This window comes from Lonchura striata, chromosome 7 (genome assembly GCF_046129695.1).
Source record: "Lonchura striata isolate bLonStr1 chromosome 7, bLonStr1.mat, whole genome shotgun sequence".
Taxonomy (NCBI): Eukaryota; Metazoa; Chordata; class Aves; order Passeriformes; family Estrildidae; genus Lonchura; species Lonchura striata.
In genome coordinates this window covers 14,096,241-14,115,170 of record NC_134609.1, presented here as the reverse complement: position 1 = coordinate 14,115,170, position 18,930 = coordinate 14,096,241, and the positions used below count along the sequence as shown (strand labels likewise).

Sequence of the window (18,930 nt, the reverse complement as noted above, 5' to 3'; positions counted from 1 at the left end):
CTGACTGGCAGGGTTGTACATACATACTAGCTAGCTGACAGAAAAAAAACCCCCAGAATTTCTTTCTTTTGTAAGAAAGAAGTTTAATTCCCCAACCTTTATCTCAGTACTGTTTCAATTCAGCCCTTCTTACTTCCTTAAAAGATTAAATCAGCCAACAGATTCCTAAGTTATTAACTAATGATAAGAACTGACAATTCAAGGGTATAAATTTCCACACAGGTCCAATCCTTATCCTCGTTCAAGCTGCATGGCTTCAGTGGTGCAACATTTATTTCCAATGGGAGACAATGTCATCAAGGGCTCTTGGTTTACTCACATACTTCCAACTCTTGATGTCAAGTGCAAAATCTCAAACACTGCTGAGATTCCTCAAGACAACCTGAGTCTGGGGCCTTCTTGTGTCTGAGGCAGATGAACAGTCACAACTGATGCAGGTGATCTGGAGATCAGTGCTCTGACCCTGCAGCCTTAGGGAGTGTGTAAAACCTGAGGTCTCACCACAGCAGGATGGATACCACCCATAGCAGCAGAGCCCAAAATCTGGTTGCCCCACATGGTTCTCAACTGCCCTCTCTGTGGGTGGCCATGCAGAGTGAAGAAGTCCCATGCAGCCAGAGGTAACAAACCAATGAAAAAAAGCATCACAAAACACAGCTTTTATTTCACTGTTCTGTAATTTCTCAGTGCATCAAACCGCAGCAATAGAAACAACACAGCAGCAACAAGGAGGCACTTTGACCTGGAAAGGAGTCAATGAGACATGTCCTCTTCCTCCCTTCTGTGATTCTCCTCCCTCCTAAGTCTCATGGTAGACTAGGTTGATTCGTGTACGTCACAGAACCGCAGGCCCACAATAGCATTATCACTCAAGCAGCAAGAAGAGCAAATAGGGGCTGGCTGCATCCAAATCTTGGGAATAAGCCTTGCTCTCAGCTATGGATCAGTGATTATGCTGCCTGGTTAGTAAGGATGTTGAGAGAGAAGGCAAGGAGGGAGGAAGAGAAGGAAATAAACACACAGAAAGATGTGCCCTAAAATCCCATCTGCCTTCCCAGACTTCTTCCTCAGGACAGATATTTTTCATCCATCTACGTCCAGAGGATTGCCACAGTGATGACAAGTCTCAGCACAATCCGTATCTTCAAGTCCTAACAAGATCACCTCCTGCAGCATATTCCTACTACTACAGTGCCAATGGACATTTAAGAACCACGTTTTCATGTATCTGTAACTGTAGGTAGTATGAATGCACCATACTGGCAGCAATGAGCTGTCTCTCCCTGCTCAAGTCTGGGCTGGTCAGGGTAGCTCAAGGGAAACCTTTAAGGGTCTTAACAATCCCTGCTGCTCTTAAAGTCCCTAGGCCATCTGAAAAACCTGAAATAGGAAGCCTTTAGATAATACCAGTGGTAAAAGTCTAGCTGTGCTAAAGTAAAAGAAGTGAAAAAGGCCAAGAGCCAGAAAGGGCAGCTTTTAGCCCGAAGACAGGATGTGACTGGCTCTGGGGAGAAGTGCACAGAGCACAACCTGCCAACATTCCTGAATGGGAGAGTCCCAGGAACTGGAAATGGAAATCATCCCTGGGTCTGAAACATTATGGGCTTGAGCCTGCAGATGATGGGGGAAAAGATATAAAGGAAGGTGGATAGAGGGCAAACAGGAGACTTGACTTTTAAAAACAAGAGAGCTGGGTGAAGAAGAAAGAGAACCAAAGCTGGCCCAGAATAGACTAGTAGTTAGCCCCAGCTGTAGCAGGATATGGGTGCAGAGGGGTAGAAGGGTGAGTCAAGGATGAGAATGAAAAGAAAGAAGGAGCCAGGAGAGATCCTTGCTGCAGCCCAGCAGAGTGAGGACACACCAGCCTAGATTCCCAAGGCAGCCCAGCTACCACTCAGGAAGTTTACTCTGCAGCAGGGAACAGAGCCTGAGGCTCTTCTGTGGTGGTGCTGCAGGTACCAGCCCTGTTTGTTTCCTGAAAAATAAAAAGCAACATCAACCTAGAAGGGAAAGATTTTCCCCTTTATGCTGGGGATATAGGGAAGAAGAAGGACCTCTGTGCTACCTGGACAGCCTGAAATTGAGATCCCTGGGCTGAAAAGTGGCCTCAGACTAGTAAGAAAGAAGAGAGAAAGAACAGTCTCTAGGAACTGCAGGCACCAGTGGGCTATCTGGAAAGTGGATGGGGCCAGGCGTGCTGGCTTAGCACAGTTCCAGGCACTGGCACAGACCTATTTCTCCAGAGTCAGAAGGAGAGTCCACAACCTGCAGCACATCAATAGGTGAGGCAGTCCACCAGCTCCTGGTGTGCACTGTTCCAGCTGCTCCACACTTTACACATTCAGCTTGCCTGCTATGGTCATGAGGACTTTCAGGATGGGCATGAAACCAGACACCTCACTGAAACTGCTGCTGCTCACAACTTGGGTGTGAACCAGGAGACCCTGTGGGTAGTTCTTAGCCTCAATGCATCGGGCAATTTCGTGGAGACCCATGAGGATGGTTGGAGAGAGCTGTGGAGAGGGAGAAGAAATGAATCAGCATATTCTGTGATATAACACAGGTCTCTCTTCCTCCACACCCTTCATTACTGTTCTCCACTTCATCTTCACCAAACAGCACCTATACAGTCAAGCAATGGCAAGAAGGATATCTGCTTCTCCCCTTGCTTTCCCAGACTACAACTGCCAGCTGGCATCAGCAATTGGCATCACCAGCTTCAGAGTTTTCCAAGATAGTTACACTATGTTCACACTTAACCACACCCAACTGCTCCTTCTCATCCAGGATCTATGTGCCAGTCTTGAAGGGCAAAAGCACTTTTTAGATACCTCCTCAACTTTTCCTTACACTATGTCTAGGCCAAAGTTAAGAAAGAAGATACAAGGCAGGCTGGATTAATGACCACTACAAGGTTTGGCACTCCCCTTGTCTTCCAAGAGAATATGTGGTGGTTACACTGGTACAGACACCAAGACCCTCAATCCAGTGCCAAGGTGGGCTCAGGGACCCAGCAGGACCACAAGGAATGGTGGCAGCTACTCACCGCCTGCTCGCGCAGCTTCTCATACAAACACTCCAGCCGCTGCAGCGCGTCCTCCAGCTTCCTTCGCGTTTTCTGAAGCAAAATAGGCATTGCTTGTTCAAAGCCATCCCTCCAGAGCCAAAGCACTCTCACTCAGTCCCTCCCTTCCTCTGTCTTTCCACAGCACCTTACCATTCAGCTGCATCTCAGCCTCTGACAGCCAGGGTCTGTGACACAAGCCAGCCATGCCCTCACTCTGCACATACACATATACACATTCTTTCCCCAACACAGAAAGATGGGTTGCCCCTTTTCCCATCTCCCAGCCCAAGCATTCCTCCCTTCTGCCGGTATTTGCAAACCACAGGATAGACTGATGACTTCCAAAGTGTGAGAGACAACCACTAGTTGACCCATGGGGTGTTCAGACAGCCTCACCCTGACCAGCCCAAGAAAGAGCTTCTTCCTGGTCTCCTTAGTGAAAAGAGGGAATATCCTTCCCACTCTAGGTAACCACCAAGGAAAGTGTGTGAAGTGAGTACTGAGGCTCTGATAAGACTGACCTCATAAACCCCCATCTTGAATAAACCACTCATGGGTAACTTATTCCGTGAATACAAATGCCTGGCTCTGGGCACTACTGGAATAGGCCTGGAAGCCACAGGAGTTCAGGTGCCTTGCACTGCTGTACAGAGCCAGCTATTCAACCACCACCTGAGTTAAGTGCTTAAGCCCAAACCAACAGGCCTTTCTGTCCATAGAGGGAACCTTAGATTCTGCTCCCAGAAATTGCTATGCTGCACTCTTAGAAAGCACAAGCAAACACACTGAAGATGCTGTTCTAATTGCCTGACTCTGGCATAGCAGTCTGGGCTCAGTGCTCGTCCTAACACCTATCAAGCAGAGGTATTCTGGGAAGCTTCTTAGTGGCCCCAAGCCCTTGGAAAACTTAGCAACCTAACACCATGTGCAAACACTGCTTTTCTGCTTCCAGACAGTCTGGTCTGACACATTCACCCAGTGTGATGTGCCAATAGCCTTTCAGGAACCAGGGTGGAGAAATTACATTTACTTAGACATAAAGATTGATTGGCTTTCTCTTCCACCTGGCATATCTCAGCCTTTCTCTCTACGGTCTAAAGACAGCTGGTAATACCAGCTCTGCAGGAACTATCTGCAGATCAGGCCAGTGAAACTGAATTAGCTGAGTAAATTCTTCTACTTTCCTTAAAAGAAAGCGCCAGGAGGACAGAATCATTGCTCCAAGAGGGCAATGAGAAGCAGGGGTTAAAAGTTAGAGAATGCATCTCAGATCCCAAAGTTGAACAAGCCTGCAGCCTAAAGGAAAGAGGCAAATACAGATTAACTTGGTTATAGGGACAAGACTTTTCCTTTCTTTACCCAACCAAAAGAAGGAAACACCAGTCAAACATCTATAAGTGATAAAAAGTGCAATATCAGAGAAGGGAGGACTTACTGGATCAGTGGCAACAGCCGAGCAGCGTTGCACCAACCCTTCAAAGGTAGCCTTCAAAGCCTGGTGCTCAGGGGGCAGCTCCTTCTTCTCAATGACTTCTCGAGGTAGCTGGTGATACTGACAGAAAAAGAATGCAGCTTCATGAATGCAACAGGAGCATGAAAGGCCGGAGCAGTTAGATTCCCCTCTTCAAACTAGAGAACAGAAAGAATTTCACCCCTTCACAAACCTAAACCTAGAGAGTATCTGGAAGCACAGAGTTAGGTTATCGTCAGACTGTGATACAGCTCCAGGCCTCTGTGGATTCTCAACTCCCAGCAGGCTGACAGCCTGCCTGGTCTCCCTTGCTCTCTCCCACCCATACCCAGGTGCCATTTTTCCAACCTGGCAACTTCTCTAATGCTCAGCAGAGATGCCTTGTAGAGGCTAGGGAGCAGCATAAGCCCTCTGAAGCTGCTGAGTAGTAAGAACCTCAAAAGCTGAGCTTTTCTACTTGAAAATATGCTGGTGGCTGGGGAATGCCCCACTTTCCTTGGTACCTGTAGGCTGCCTTCCTTGGGTGCTCCTGGGGGTGACTGGCCAGATTCTTGCAACCTGGATAGCTGAGGATGGATCCCTTGGGGTTCAGCAGGCACACCCATTACTGGAGTTGTGATGGGGGCCAGAGGAGTAAATTTCTCAGACAACTGTCAGCAAAGAAAGGAAAGAAAAAAAAAATCAAGAAAACCAAGTCCATGGAAGAAAGGTTGGTTGCTTCTCCACAGAAAAATTCAACATCCTTTCTAACTTGAAGAATCTTCAGTTCTCAAGATGATGAAAGGACAGATCCCTGCTCTTTCAGCCCCCTGACTCAGAGAATAGGGCCCTTCCTCTTCCATCCTAGATGAACAGTCAAAGCGACAGCAAGAAAAGCCCTCTGGAATTGTTCAATCAAACAGATCCGTTACCCCTGAGAGCACTGGTCCTCAGAAAGCTGCTTGGTCTCTGCAGCGGCACGAGTCCTGAATGTAGAGATTAGCAGCAGTAAAGTGTCCAACTGAGCAAGTATTGGGGAAAATCCCACGACATGGGGGGGAGATTCCTCTTGCAAACACTTCATCATGCCCCTGCTAAGCCAGAGAGTCATGACAGATTCTCTCCAACAGGGCTAGATCAAAAGGAGATGGCTTTAACAAGAGGCTAATCCTGTTGTAGTGAGCACAGCCTGAAGCAGGTTCCCAGCTATGCTGCCAGAAAAAAGGGCGAGAAGTCTGTTCCAAGCTAAAGAAGAGGGGTGGGGGGTGGGAAGGATGCCAAAGAAGCTTCTCATCACACCTGCCAGCAGGCACCAGTGATAGAAACAGGGTACTGAGAGCATTTGTTGCAGAAGAGCTCAGCTCACAGGCCCTCCAGTGCAATCACGAAAAGACAGAGAGCTGCAGGACTAACACAGCAGGTAGCTCACAGCTACACCTGTCCCAACTTCTCTCAGCACAAGTGCCTTATCATTTGGTATCAGCATCTGAGGAAAATCACTGCTGGTCTCACTGTTCTAAGGGAAAATGATGCCCCTAGCTGTCAGGTGTGAAGAGAATGTGACTTCCTCAGCCACTATCAAAAAAATTGTGTAGGCAAGGGCATAACATTAAATCCATATTTTTAACAACAAATTATTGTAGGCAGCCTGGGAAGTACTGACAGAGGATGCAACATTAGAGCTGATAACCATATTACAAAACAGCCACCCTGCAGAACAGCACGTGACTTTGGATGGCAAAGAGTCAAGATTACTTAGACTCCAGTCCTAGCCATGCATGCAGTGCAGACGTAGACAGAGCAACAGGGACAGAGACCTGCAGAGTTTGACAGCGAGCATTTATAGCAATGTATCTGTCACATGGAACTCCCTGGCTAAAAGACAACCAACATATTGTAGCTGAAAACTTACCTTTTTCTTTTGAAGGCCTCCTCTTCCAGTAAAGGGGTCACTCCAGGATTCCTGAGCTGCCAGGACAGAGGACAAAGCACAAACCTCAGACTGTGAGCAGCTGGCTGCAGCAACAATTCATGTATGGTTTAGAACTTCCTTCAGAAGAAGGCCCTTTGTCTCCAATTCCCTTGTCATTGCATCTTTAGACTGTTTCAACTGAGGAACTTCAAATCCAGCTCACAGGCTCATGAGATGCTCTTGCATCCCCTTCCCTTTCTTAATTTCATTCTTAGTATCCTAGTGTGTGCACAGCCTTTATGAGGTGATGTCTGATCAGACTGAACATACCCACTCCCATACAGGAAACTTTTTTCTAAACTACCTGAAGCTTTCTAGATTCTGTATAAGCTGCAGAAGTCAGTCTCAGAGTCTGGCCTGAACCTTGGTGGGGACCTTCATAAGTATGCACCTCACATTTCAGGAAGTTCTTTGGTTCCCCAGAGAATCTAGCACTCTGGTAGCACAGCAAGAGCTATGCTACAGTGAGAGGGTTTCTCACAGGAATGCTCATGGTGGCAGTCCAAAGCAATACAGGCTGCTCTGATAAAGGCAGAGAGATTTAGGGGTGGGTTCCTTTCTAAAATTATGTTCAGAACCAAAGCTTAGCAAAATTTGCTGACTGTGAAATAGAAGGAAATAGATTTAACCAGTAAATGCTTTCGGAGCAGAGGGGTGTCTCAGCAGATGCTTCTGTGGTACTCTAACCTCACTCCAGGTAATTTAAAATCCATCAGACAACATGATATCAAAAGATATCACTCTTCATTCTGCAAAGGTCAAATTGCAACTACCTTGTCTGCTGCTGTTCTGTAAAGGTGCCCGCATCTTTAGACAAAACCCCAGTATTAATAACCTCAAACCCATGAAACAGGAATAATCTGTGAGAAAACAGAGGAATTCTAAGGGGGCAATATCAGAATTGCTGGAGCTCAGAGCCACACTTAATGAGCTACTGATCCTGAACTGAGCTTTAAAAATCACAGGGGAAAGATGGAAAAGGTGCTTCATTACTTTAATTACCTTTATTATTAAAATTTTGGCAGCCTCTTTTTGCCCTCCCTTTTCCCATGATTTCAAGACTTGCTCTCTGATGAGTTTGGATCAGAAGTTTAATTAAGTTGGCACCTATTTCTAGCTTGGGGATTCTGTGCCCTAGAACTCAGCTGGCCCCCACTCAGTCTGTGGCCCAGCAGTCCTTGGCACTATTCCAACCCAGTGGCACTCAGTATCCTCACTGGAAACAGCTATTTAAATTATACTCTTTAAGCCAGGCACTTAATCATCAGACATGAGAGACAACAGACCCTGGTGCATTTTGATGGAGTGAAATGCTATCTTCCCTATGCTAGTTGTGAAATAGGATTTATCACCATCCCTGAAATAAGTGCCCCATGGCAGCAGTCTCCAGCAATGCCTGTCCTAGAAAAAACAAGACTATCAGAGGCTGGAATCAGGGATTATCCCAGCCAGAAAGGAGATGAGCCAACATGTTGTCCTTCTCCCTGTCCCTGGCACTCTCAGGATCTTGGAATTTCTGCAAGTGGAAGTGTCTGTTCATTGTGTCAGCAATAACGCTCATAAGCTGTAGATACTATGTTCAGGAATTTCCAAAACAAGCAACTTTAGCTAGTCAGATTGAGTGATTTTACAGTCCCTTTGTCCCTTTTCAGATTAAGAAAAATACAAATCAAAACCAGAACAATAATAGCAAGCAAGAAAGCACTCTCAAGGAAGCAGGTTTGCATTGCTGAACCAAGCATGCCATACATTGATGCTAAAACTGGGGGCACATGCTGCCAAGGAGAAGGGAATTTCTCAGTAGTGAATTCCTGAAGGGCATCTTCAGCCTAAAGAAGTGCTTGAAATCACTGCCGTGGAATCATCTTCCCTTACCAGGGAGAAACTGAGCTATTTTGTTTCTCTGCTGAACGGACAACTCCCACTCCACGCAGCCAGACTGCTTGGGGATGTAAGTGCCTGTAAGTACTTGGATTTCCTAAATAAAGCTGTGAGATTTGTGCCTGGTAGATGGTTGTGCCAAAGAGCAGTAATCAGAACAATGACAGACCACAAAGACATTAAGCCTTACCCCACTGACAATGTAGAACATAACTACCTTCCAACACCAATGAATCCCAAGGAGAGAAATCAGTACAAAGTATCAGTCAGAAAACCCCTTGGGTCCAAATTTTCTCCTACAGTCAAACTAATATTCAAAGCCAAACCTCACCCTTTAACTAAAGCCAAAAGGGATTTCCAGTTTCCCTTGGAAAAGAGCCCCCAGATTCTGCTTGGGAAGCTCTTCTCTGCCACTGCTTCTGCTGGGACTCCACCTCTTCCAAACCACAGGAGGAAAGCACAAACAAAACCATGCACAAGGCTGGGAGAGTGACAGGGAGAGATGAATTACAACCACTGGCCTGCTCCTTACCTAGAGAACCAAGACAGGAAAACTGTCTGCTTCCCTGTCCTGCTGGCCCAGCAACTGCCTGAAAAGACAGAGACTGAAAATGGTCTAATACCTCCAGAACTGGAGGGAAATAGAGAAGGAAGAAGTGGGAGACCTTATTTTCTGTACCCAAAATCATGAGAAATAGCACAGTACTTTTATTTCACTTCCAATATCCCCAGCTGTCATTTACTAGTCCTCAGGACAGGTATGTTCCCTACCCCACCTGTATAGCTCCCTAGGCATGCAGGGAACAACAAACAGCAGTGAGCATGCATGCATGCACAGACAACGAAACATGCATTTCACTGGAAGCAGCAACATTGCCTTCCCCACAGGTCTGGAGGTTTCTCTGGGTACTACCTGCATGATCCGTGTGGGGATCTAGCCAAGGGAAGAAACCTGAAAATCAAGGCAGGGTGGAAAAGGCATAATCACCAACAGCATCAATTCAGTGAGTAATTTCACTGGACTACTATACCAAAAAGCTTTTCAGGAAGGAATTTGTCCAGCTGTAGCTTAGAGGTTTTGGTGTGTAGTCCCCACAAACTTCACACAGTGGGATTTGCTATTCTTGGATAACACAGGTCAGCAAAGGATTTCAGGTGAAGGCAAACATCATAGCCTCAGTTCCTTCACTCTCAGCATACATGTGGCTTGGAGAAGCATCTACTCAAAAATCTATGGATTATCAGCCTTATTGTTAGGGATTTCCATAGCCTGGCTAAGCCTGTCCCTTGAGACAGTAAACAGAGAATTAATAAACACCAGCTATTCTAGGAAATAGAAGGAATACCTATCCATGGAGAACTAGGTCCAACAATACTCTTTCTATTCATCATGCTAGCAAGGACTTCACACAATAGACGGGACTCAAACTATAGACGCAGAGGGGTCTAAAACACTGCAGAGAGGAATCAGAAGTGATTCCCAAATCAAGCCCTCTATGACAACAGGAAGAAAATGGTAGCACTAGAGCACAGCAGACAGATGAATTTAATCCTGAAGCTAAATAAAGAATATCTCATGGACAGGAAAGCTCTCCCACCATTTCATTACACTTCTAATGTAAGTTGCTTGAGCAAGGGCGAGATGAGCAAACCTTCCATCAAGCGTTCCATGGGAACCACCACCCCTTTCCATCAGAGCAGATGCCTTTGGAGGAGATGACTATTCAGGGTGCTCTGAGGCCCTGAAGAGACATCATCTTGCAAACACAACCTGGTGTTGTGTTGTTCAGAGCAACTGAGCAGGCTGAAAGAAGCTGTCACCATTGTTGTCTTTCACCACCACAGCAAGACTCAGCACTCTCTGCCTGTAAGGTTTGCCTCAACATCACATCCAGCCTTAATGGAGACAGACCAGACCTCAGAAGATCCATGTCCATTACACACTGAAAACCCCAGCTAGGCTTGTCCTGGACACACAAGTCACACAAGCAGTACTTACCCGTGGGAGGAGGAGGAATGGCTGCTGGCAGTGGTTTAGTAGATGGGGCTCCTGGACCTCCCTGAGGATAACCCATGTTCATGGGGCAGCTGAAAGGTGGTGAAGAGAAGTCTAGAGGAGACTGGCTTGCCACAGGGAGAGGGCAGGCTGCAGGAAGCTGAGATGATGGGACTGAGGCTGGAGTGAAGAGGGCAGGTCTGGGTGCTGGAACACCAGGAGATGTCATGGGCATCAACTGTCCTGGCAGAGAGGGCTGGCTGGAGAAAGGAGCAGGACCAACAGGTCTAACTCCCAATGGTCCAAATGGCTGAGACTGTGACACAGCTACAGACAACAAAGAGAGTGTATCAGCATCACTTGTTTCACGTGCCAACTACTCATAACACTATCCTTCTTGGTAATAAGCCTTCCCTTCTTCAAGCCATGCCCTTTAATATCCGTGCCCCCCTAGCCCAGGCTGTATCAGTGAAACTGCCACCAAACCAGCTGTGGCTTTTCCACCCCAATATATGCTTAGTATCAGCACATATGCAGCAACAGTTACTAAAACTACATCTGTCAGAAGCACTGAGAAAGCCTTTTAGACAGCTGACTTGCTCCCAATAGGCCTGTGAAGAAAAAACTAGAGCAGCCACCCACATTGAAGGCTTTAGTCCCAGAGAACCTAGAAATGGAGAAAACTATCTGACAGTGCTTACCTGGCCCTGAGACAGGTGCTGGATTCAAGCCCAAGTTGTACTGTGGATAAGGGTGCCCTCTGGAATAGACACTTGTTTGTGGACCCGTGCTGGCCTGGGGAGGGGCAACGTGGTGAGGTGTCACAGATATGGCTGGCACTGGCTGAGGTGTGAAGAGGGAAGGCACTGAAGGCTGAGGTGGTGCTGAAGGGGCAAAGGATGATGGATAGTTGGGCTGCAATTAAAAAACAAAGAACATGCAAATGGCCGACATTCATATGCATACGCAATACTGGCAGATGCAATTTCTATCCCTGTCACTTTTCAGGCAACAGAAGCTGCTGCTGCTGCTGTTGGTGCCCTGAATGCACTTGATCAAAGGCCTTTCCGATCACATAATTTGCTCGACAATATGAGCACCACACTCTTCAGAGTACCCTCCAGCTCTCAAAAGGATTAGTCCTCAGGAGCAAGATGACATATAATGACTTCCTGGAAGCACAACCAGGAGGAAATAATGAAGGAACAATTATGGAATAATAGAGGTTGGAAGCAAAACTTTGCAAAATCTTGTGCAAGAACTGAGATGAAGCCATGAAGCCATACTACACTAATTTTACTAAGATATCAGGGTAAGATGAGCACAGGAAAATTACCCCAGCCCCTTTCACCCTAAGATCTGAGATCTCAGTGCATCACTACACCTATAACATTCTCTTCCAGTGACTGCTTGTAGGACAGGGCTTTGTGAAAAGATGCCAGACAGCTTACTTTTGGATTGTCACAGAGCTTGCATTTGCTCCAGTGAAGGTCATCAATGAGAATTCCTCAATGTCTACAGTTTATGTCATCTCATACTACTTCATATGCCTTCCACAACCCAGTAGCCTTCCTCCCTCTTCCCAAGCCATGAATACCTGAGTTTAGGGCCTACCTTCTCTGGATGTCTGGGACCTGCTTTGTGGGCTGCTCCTTCAAGGACGGAACCACCCTTGGCTGCTGTGGGTTTAACGACCCCTACATTGACACGAGTGTAGGGAAAAGGGGGTGGCTGCTGATTACCCATGTTCTCTCCTTGAGCATGAAAGAGCCGGTCTCGGAGCTGTTCAATCAGGAGCTGAAACAAACTATGCTTTAGAAGAATTGGAAAATACTGAGGAGGCATTTAAAGTAGACCCTGACCTAAAGCACCATGAATCAAACTGCAAAACTAACCATGTCCCCAACAGTCATGAGGAAAAAAACCTCAACAAATGGAAAATGACAATCCAGGACATCACCTGCCATACTATCAGGCAGATGAAGGCTCCCTGATTCTTCCCCCAGTCTTTATATTATTCCCTCCCCAACCCCTACCCACATTTAGGCACTAGATGAATTTATTTCAAACTGCCAGGTGACCTCCTCATTTGGGGGAAACACAGCACCTTCCTCTACCATCTAATTTCAAGAAGAGAAGCAGCTTCCCTAACAAGCTGGTTCCCAATGTTGTTCTCCATCAACCATTTTACAGTTCTATAACTCTTTCCTTTTCCTTGAATCAAAAGCACTACAAAGAAAATGCAAATATTCCATATCCTGGAATTCCTTCTCCCCTCCCCCTTTATTCTCAAGTTAGCATAACTAAGGTGAAACTTTAAGTCCTGATGCATGACAAAAACCCAGCTCTCTCTCATACAATTTCCCTCCCTATATTACTCTTTCCCACAACAGCTTGCTGCTCACTCACCTCTTTAGAGCTGCTGGGTAGGTAATTCATTGCAGCTGCCAAGCATCCTTGTGATGCCAGGAGATTGGCATACTGGGTGATTTGTTCTGCCAAGACAGGGCCTGGTGCTGGTCCTGCTGTGCCTCGGAGCATCTCAGTGGACCTGCTCAGCACCATCACCTTTTCTATAAGATCCTGAATAATCCAGGGGGAAGGAAGAAATAAGATTACTCAGAATCTGACTAGTTTACTGGTCCATCTCATGCTGAGACAATACCAGATGGCTTTCCCCACTTTCAGTAACATCAGGGCCAATGTGGACAGAAGTTACTCCCCCTCTGCACCAAATACTGTCACTGATGACCATTTCCTCAGATGCACTTGGAGAAAAACAGGAACCAGGAAGCAAACCCTGGTTTACTTAAAGAAGACATTGCTTCTTTAATAGTAAGGGAAAAAAAGAAAATCAGAAGCCACAAGGTTGTTTCAAACAACTGTGTCATTTTACTAGGAAGCTACTATTGTTACAGGCAATCAACTTGGAAGAGCAAGGCTTAAAACCATACCAAGAGAAATTCACTAGAAAAAACTAGTACTGCTGGCAAAAGGACCAGAAGGGTTTTAGTTACTCAAAACTCCTTCAAATCATAGAAATGAAAGCAGTGTTTACAGCTGTAGAATGAAACATGCTGATATATGGGAATCAGGAGGAGGCCAGTTTCAGAAACAACCAGGAGTGCTGAAGATGCCTTTTTGTTGCTTTTACTCAGTAGTGGGATTTCAAAACCTGGGAACTCTGTAGCAGAGGGCATAATCTGCAGATATCCAAGTGTAAAACTAGTCTAGCTCATTGTCTAGCAAGTGACAGACACAACAGGACTGGACTTAGTGACCTAGCCAGGACTGGTTTAAGTGTAACAGATTACTGAGATTAACTCAGTTGGTCAGAGCATGGTGCTGGTAATACCAAGGTTGTGCGGTAGATGGGATTCATATGGGCCCATATGGGCCATTCACTTAAGAGCTGGACTCGATCCTTGTGGGTCCCTTTCAACTTGGGTTATTCTGTGATTCTGTGAAATAATCAATAGGAATGAAGAAAGGGAGATAACAATGTTGACTTAGAAGTCCTGATCTATCTGCAAGGTGTGACTTCCCATATGTGATCATTCTACTTGCAGTGGGAATATCATGATCCAGACTTCATCTTATTTTGCTAAGGCTGCTCTGAAGGTACAGCTGGTAACTGCAGCATTAAGTTATACAGGACAAGCACAGCAGCAAATGTATCCTGGTAAAAAAGAAGGTATAGCTCAAACTTCCCTGACCAAGAGGAAGCTCAGTGATGGCATCAGTATGTGAGGCAAGTAACTCCTGTCCACGGCTGGATTTATGTGCAAAGTAAACACACAAACCCTGATTCAGAGTGCAAGCCTCCTTTCAAAGTAGGCCCATAATCCAGTCGAGAAGGAGACCTGTCCACTGGAAGCCAAATACCCTAATGGGAAAATGCAAACAGTTCAGGGCTACCAGACTGGCCTAAAGAGGAGTCAAACCAACATCATAGTGCCTGTACCTGTAGGGCAAGGGGTGATGAAGTCTCATGGTTTTTTACCCAGCATTCCACCAGCCTCTCCACATTGCCTGATGAGATATAGCAGAGGCAGGCATCATTGGACAGGGCTGCATCTCCCTCTGACTCCAGGCGGGCACCCAGCATGTCTAGAGAGGAAGAGATGTAGCCAACACTTAACACATTCTCCTTTGGAAGAGCTCGTTAACCCCAGTGCTTTAAAAATGCACCTAATTAGAATAATAGAATAATTTAGAACAGGAAAGAACATTAAGATTGAGTCTTACTATAAACCTAGCACTGCCAAGTCCCAGTAAATCAAGATTTTAAGTGCCACATATTCTTGTTTTTTAAATAACTTCCAGGGATGGTGACTCTACCACTTCCCTGGACAGCCTGCTCCAAAGCTTGACAACCTGTTGAGTGTAGGTGGTTTTCCTAATGCCCAATTTAAACCTCCCCTGGTGCAACTTGAGGCTGTTTTCCTCTTCTCCTATCACTTGCTATTTCAGAGAAGTACAACCTCCTTTTGGGTAGCTGTAGAAAGCAGTAAGGTCCCTCCACTCCTTCTTTTCTCCATGCTTAACATCCCCAGTTCCCTCAGCTGCTCCTCATAAGACTTGGGATCTAGACCCTTCACCACCTCCATTGCATAACTGTTGAATAACAGAGAAATGGGAAGGAAACCAAGAGCAAACCTGGTTGAAAAAAATTTTTTCTACATCTGCCAATTTTTATGTCTGCCCAAACACATAAAAGAAAGAAATGACAAAAGAATTTAGTGAAAAAAAAATCCAACACTTTTTTTTTCAATTTCCAAAAGAGGTGTGGGAATCTCCAGGCAACTGTAGGGTGCTGAAACGTGTTTTAGGTGGAATTAAGCCCGCTGGACCTTTTACTGCAAATGAAATGCCCTACTCTATGGAATAAAAATCACCCTCTTCATGACTCAGCCTAGGGATAGCACCTATCCTGTTTTTTTTCTATGCTACTTCTAGAGGTCACAGAAAATACCCACACAGACAAGTTTACACCATGATTCTCAACTACAGTGTGCACCTATCACTCTCCTAACTCAACAGTCCACACTTATTTAAGTTCCAGATAACTGTAACGACTAAGAAGTGGTTCCTTTTCTTAAGTCTATCCACTTCTTTCTGTAAGCAGCCCAGAGGTACCCTCTGCAAGAGAAATTATATCAAAACATAGTATACTGCATACCACAGAGATGAGTGTAGTCTTCCTGCTTTGAGTATGTTAACAAGATGGCCAGTGCCTCCTTCCAGCTCTGTAAATCACACGTGCAAACAATATCTTGCCAGTTCTGCTGCACAATGCAGGAAAGCAGCTGTAAGGGAAGCAGAAGGCCTGACAGTCACTGAAGAAAAAGATAAGCTGACAGTCTAAACAACAGCTCACTTTCAAACATGCTTTCCACCATGCAGAGACTACCTCACTGTACATTAAGGCCCAACAATCTCAGCATCCCAATGTTAACAGTAACTGGAACCTGATGCCTCTAAGGAAAGTAAAAAAGCCCAAGAAAGCACTTAAAAGAATATGGAAACAGCCGCACTAGACAAGAATCAAGATCTAACGCATATCTTGTTTCAGAGCAGCTGGTATCAATGACTGGGAGTACAGTGTTAAGATATCCCAACCTTTGTTACACTTCCCTGTTTGTAAATTAACAAGCTATGAACTTCCTAGTTGAGTTGCAAAGGGGCCATATGCACCACAGGCTGCAAGCATGAGAAGCTGAGACAGAAACCATGAAAAAAAAGGAATAGAGTACAAAGACATACTGTGTAGATAAGATTGTCATAAAACTACCAAGATATTAGAGTAAATGCAATAGGAGATGCACAGATTCTGCTTACATTCTACTTCCTTCATTGAAGAAAAAGCATTTCCACATATATTCAGAGAAACATTTGGCAAGACAGTGCACACCTTCCCCTGCTCACTGTGTACACAAAACCATCACTTACCACAGAGAGGTTTGTTTTCCGCTTGGCAAAGTAGCGCTTCTGGGTTTCCTTTAGGAGGTTATCCCCACCAGCTATAGCTAAGATGATGGCATCAGCAAAGCGCTCTGCTCGCATGCACAGCTCCACTGCACCCTCAAAATTCCCCAACAAAAGGGCCTGGCTGATGAGTCCATCTGTATCTACAGAGGTGAGAAGCAAAGTCAACCCCAAGAGTCATCACTCAGAAGCATTGATGATGCTTGTTTTAAAGAGTAGTCAGTAAAAAGCAGTAACAGTGCAAAGAAAATTTGGAAACTCAAAAAAAAGCCACTGAATTGACTCTAAGTCTTCCATCATCTAGAAGATTCTTCTATATTTTTAATGGGTCTCTCACCTGGGAGAAGTGTTTCTATGCTCAATGCGATATGCTGCATAACATTTGAAGGGGTCATATGTTTTAAAAGTATCCATCTGCTGGAGTGAACAAGATTCCTTCTGGTCTCTAAATTTTCTGGGCTTCCCTCCTCTCCCCTTTTCTTAAAAGGGCAGATACACTCTTTATGAAACATACCTTCTGTGACAGGAATCTCCAATATGCTCATATTCTGTGGGATGAGGTTATCAAAAAAGGCTGAAGAGGAAGAAACAGCAGCTACATCATCGCTGGAATTCATCAAAAGCTGTGCAAAAAGTGCAAGAGCTTATTTCATTCACTGCACACATATATTCTACCCAAAACAGTTCAGTGGATTACAGGGTGGGATGGGGCTGCTCTCCATTTGGTTGTGCATGCTCATATAAATCTAATTTCAATTTGGAAACTCCTGTCACTGCACAATAAATCTGCACAGTTTCACAAGGGAAGCAACAAGAGCAGTGCTGCAATTGGCAAAGCTTAGGAGATTGATGGTGCAAGACATGCAATACCAACAGCACTGCTGGGCAGCATTCGTCAACTCAACAGTCAGCCCTTGAGCAAGCTGAACTATTTTAGATGGAACAGAGACAAGAACAACAAGTAAAATCTGTAAATAACAGGTTGGATCACAGCCAAGTGTGGTACTTTACTGAAATGCAGAACACAATTGCAACTCCTAGAATATCTCAGCCAGTGTTTGAGGCTTGTGAAGATGATTACTAATCAGAGGATATAAATTTTAGATACCTCAGAGGAGAAAAATTTACAGTGAACCAGGCCTTGGAAGGCATCTGAAGATTGACATCCCAAAATTATGTGAAAATTCATTCCAGAGGATAGAGGTGAAAAAGAAAGAAAAACCACAGCAGAAGCTGCACAGAGGAAATCCAGAACAGTAGATTCAAGTTAAGCTGAGGTGAGGCTAATTGTATCACTGAAGAAATCAACACAGGTGAAGCAAACCTTATTGCAGGAATAACAGCCAAGAGTTTTTCATTGTTCATTGGTTAGTTTTAAAGCCAGAAGGGAAATTATCATTTAGGCTGACCCTGTGAGGGTCTGACAGGCCTGTGAACTGCCCTCTGCAATGCCAGCATTGAGCCCGAGTTGTGGCTGGAATTAGACCTTCCAGTTCATTCTGCCCTCCTCTGCTCTCCCAAGCTGGCAAGATGTAGAGGACATACCTGATCTGGTGCAGCATTTGTATCACCTGCCTCAGGAAGGGGCTGTTTATCTGGGATCCCATTACTCAAACATGAGGCAATCTGGAAAAGTAAGACACACATAGAATAAAGCAAAGTAAGCACCTGGACAGCAAAACTACCAAGAGACTGGCAAGTCTCACACACAATTCCCTGAACTCTTTCACCTGTTTGAAAACTTCCACCTCACCCTATTCCTGGCTGGCTGCCTATCAGTGACTATTTATCCTTTTCAGAGCATTATCCATCAGTACTATGCCAGACTGTCCCCACCTGTCACCTTCTTCCTGGTTGAAGAATCCCCTGAGATAGAGAGCTGAATGCTAAAAGAAGCTCTCACAACTGCACTGTTGCTGAACACTGCCCAGTGCACCAACAACTGAAAACAAGATAACTGGGCTCAAGATCCCTTTGGCTTGATTCAGTACAGCTACAGTTACACCCTTACAAGTGCTTGCATTTGCTTTGTAGTAGGGTATACTTCATGTGACTCCCAGCTGAAATTTCACACACTTTGGTCATTTGTGTGCTATGAGATCACCTACTCAGTTCCAGCAGGACCCTACAACTCCCCTGCAGCAGCTTTAGTCCTGTAAAGGTTTCTATCTATTGAAAATACCCCTTACCTTTTTTTGCAGATCCTCTTTACTGTAGCCCAGCAGCTTGAGAAGTTTAGCCCTTGCCTCCTGCTCCAAATTCACCTGAGTGCCAATGGATATTAAAAAGACAAAAAAATATGTAAAATCATAGACATCTATACACTGACAGCAGCAAAGTTCAGAGCTCAGTTTATAGATAAAGAATTCAACTATGAACAGTCCACTTTGTAACTACTGTGTAAAGATGTATGGAATTTAAGTTACAATCATGATAAAAGGGCAAAACTCAAGTTTGCCACAGTTACAACTGAGGTACAACTGTGTATCAAGACCATGACTGTATACATACCTAGTGTACTTGGTCATTAATTCCCTGGATAGTCTAGGAATTGCCAAGCTAATCTCTTAATAAAG

The 18,930-nt window shown here is 45.2% G+C and overlaps 1 protein-coding gene across 3 annotated transcripts in view; it reads right to left on the bottom strand.

Annotated features, from left to right (window-relative positions):
- Positions 1-644: 644 nt before the first annotated feature.
- Positions 645-18,930, bottom strand: part of SEC31B (SEC31 homolog B, COPII component) — a 34,943-nt gene continuing 16,657 nt past the window's right edge. For 2 of the 3 annotated variants that reach the window (XM_021547823.3, XM_077784609.1), the window contains 16 exons: positions 18,544-18,618; positions 17,900-17,980; positions 16,869-16,977; positions 16,319-16,497; positions 15,549-15,675; positions 14,331-14,476; positions 12,776-12,949; positions 11,981-12,163; positions 11,068-11,281; positions 10,370-10,693; positions 9,284-9,322; positions 6,430-6,485; positions 5,042-5,188; positions 4,503-4,619; positions 3,047-3,118; positions 645-2,513 (listed from right to left, as the gene is read on the bottom strand). In XM_021547823.3, the coding sequence (XP_021403498.2) occupies positions 2,334-2,513; positions 3,047-3,118; positions 4,503-4,619; positions 5,042-5,188; positions 6,430-6,485; positions 9,284-9,322; positions 10,370-10,693; positions 11,068-11,281; positions 11,981-12,163; positions 12,776-12,949; positions 14,331-14,476; positions 15,549-15,675; positions 16,319-16,497; positions 16,869-16,977; positions 17,900-17,980; positions 18,544-18,618 (2,223 nt within the window). In that variant the 3' untranslated portion in view covers positions 645-2,333. The remainder of the gene's footprint in view (positions 2,514-3,046; positions 3,119-4,502; positions 4,620-5,041; positions 5,189-6,429; positions 6,486-9,283; positions 9,323-10,369; positions 10,694-11,067; positions 11,282-11,980; positions 12,164-12,775; positions 12,950-14,330; positions 14,477-15,548; positions 15,676-16,318; positions 16,498-16,868; positions 16,978-17,899; positions 17,981-18,543; positions 18,619-18,930) is intronic. The other variant, XM_021547804.3, reaches the window with a different exon arrangement.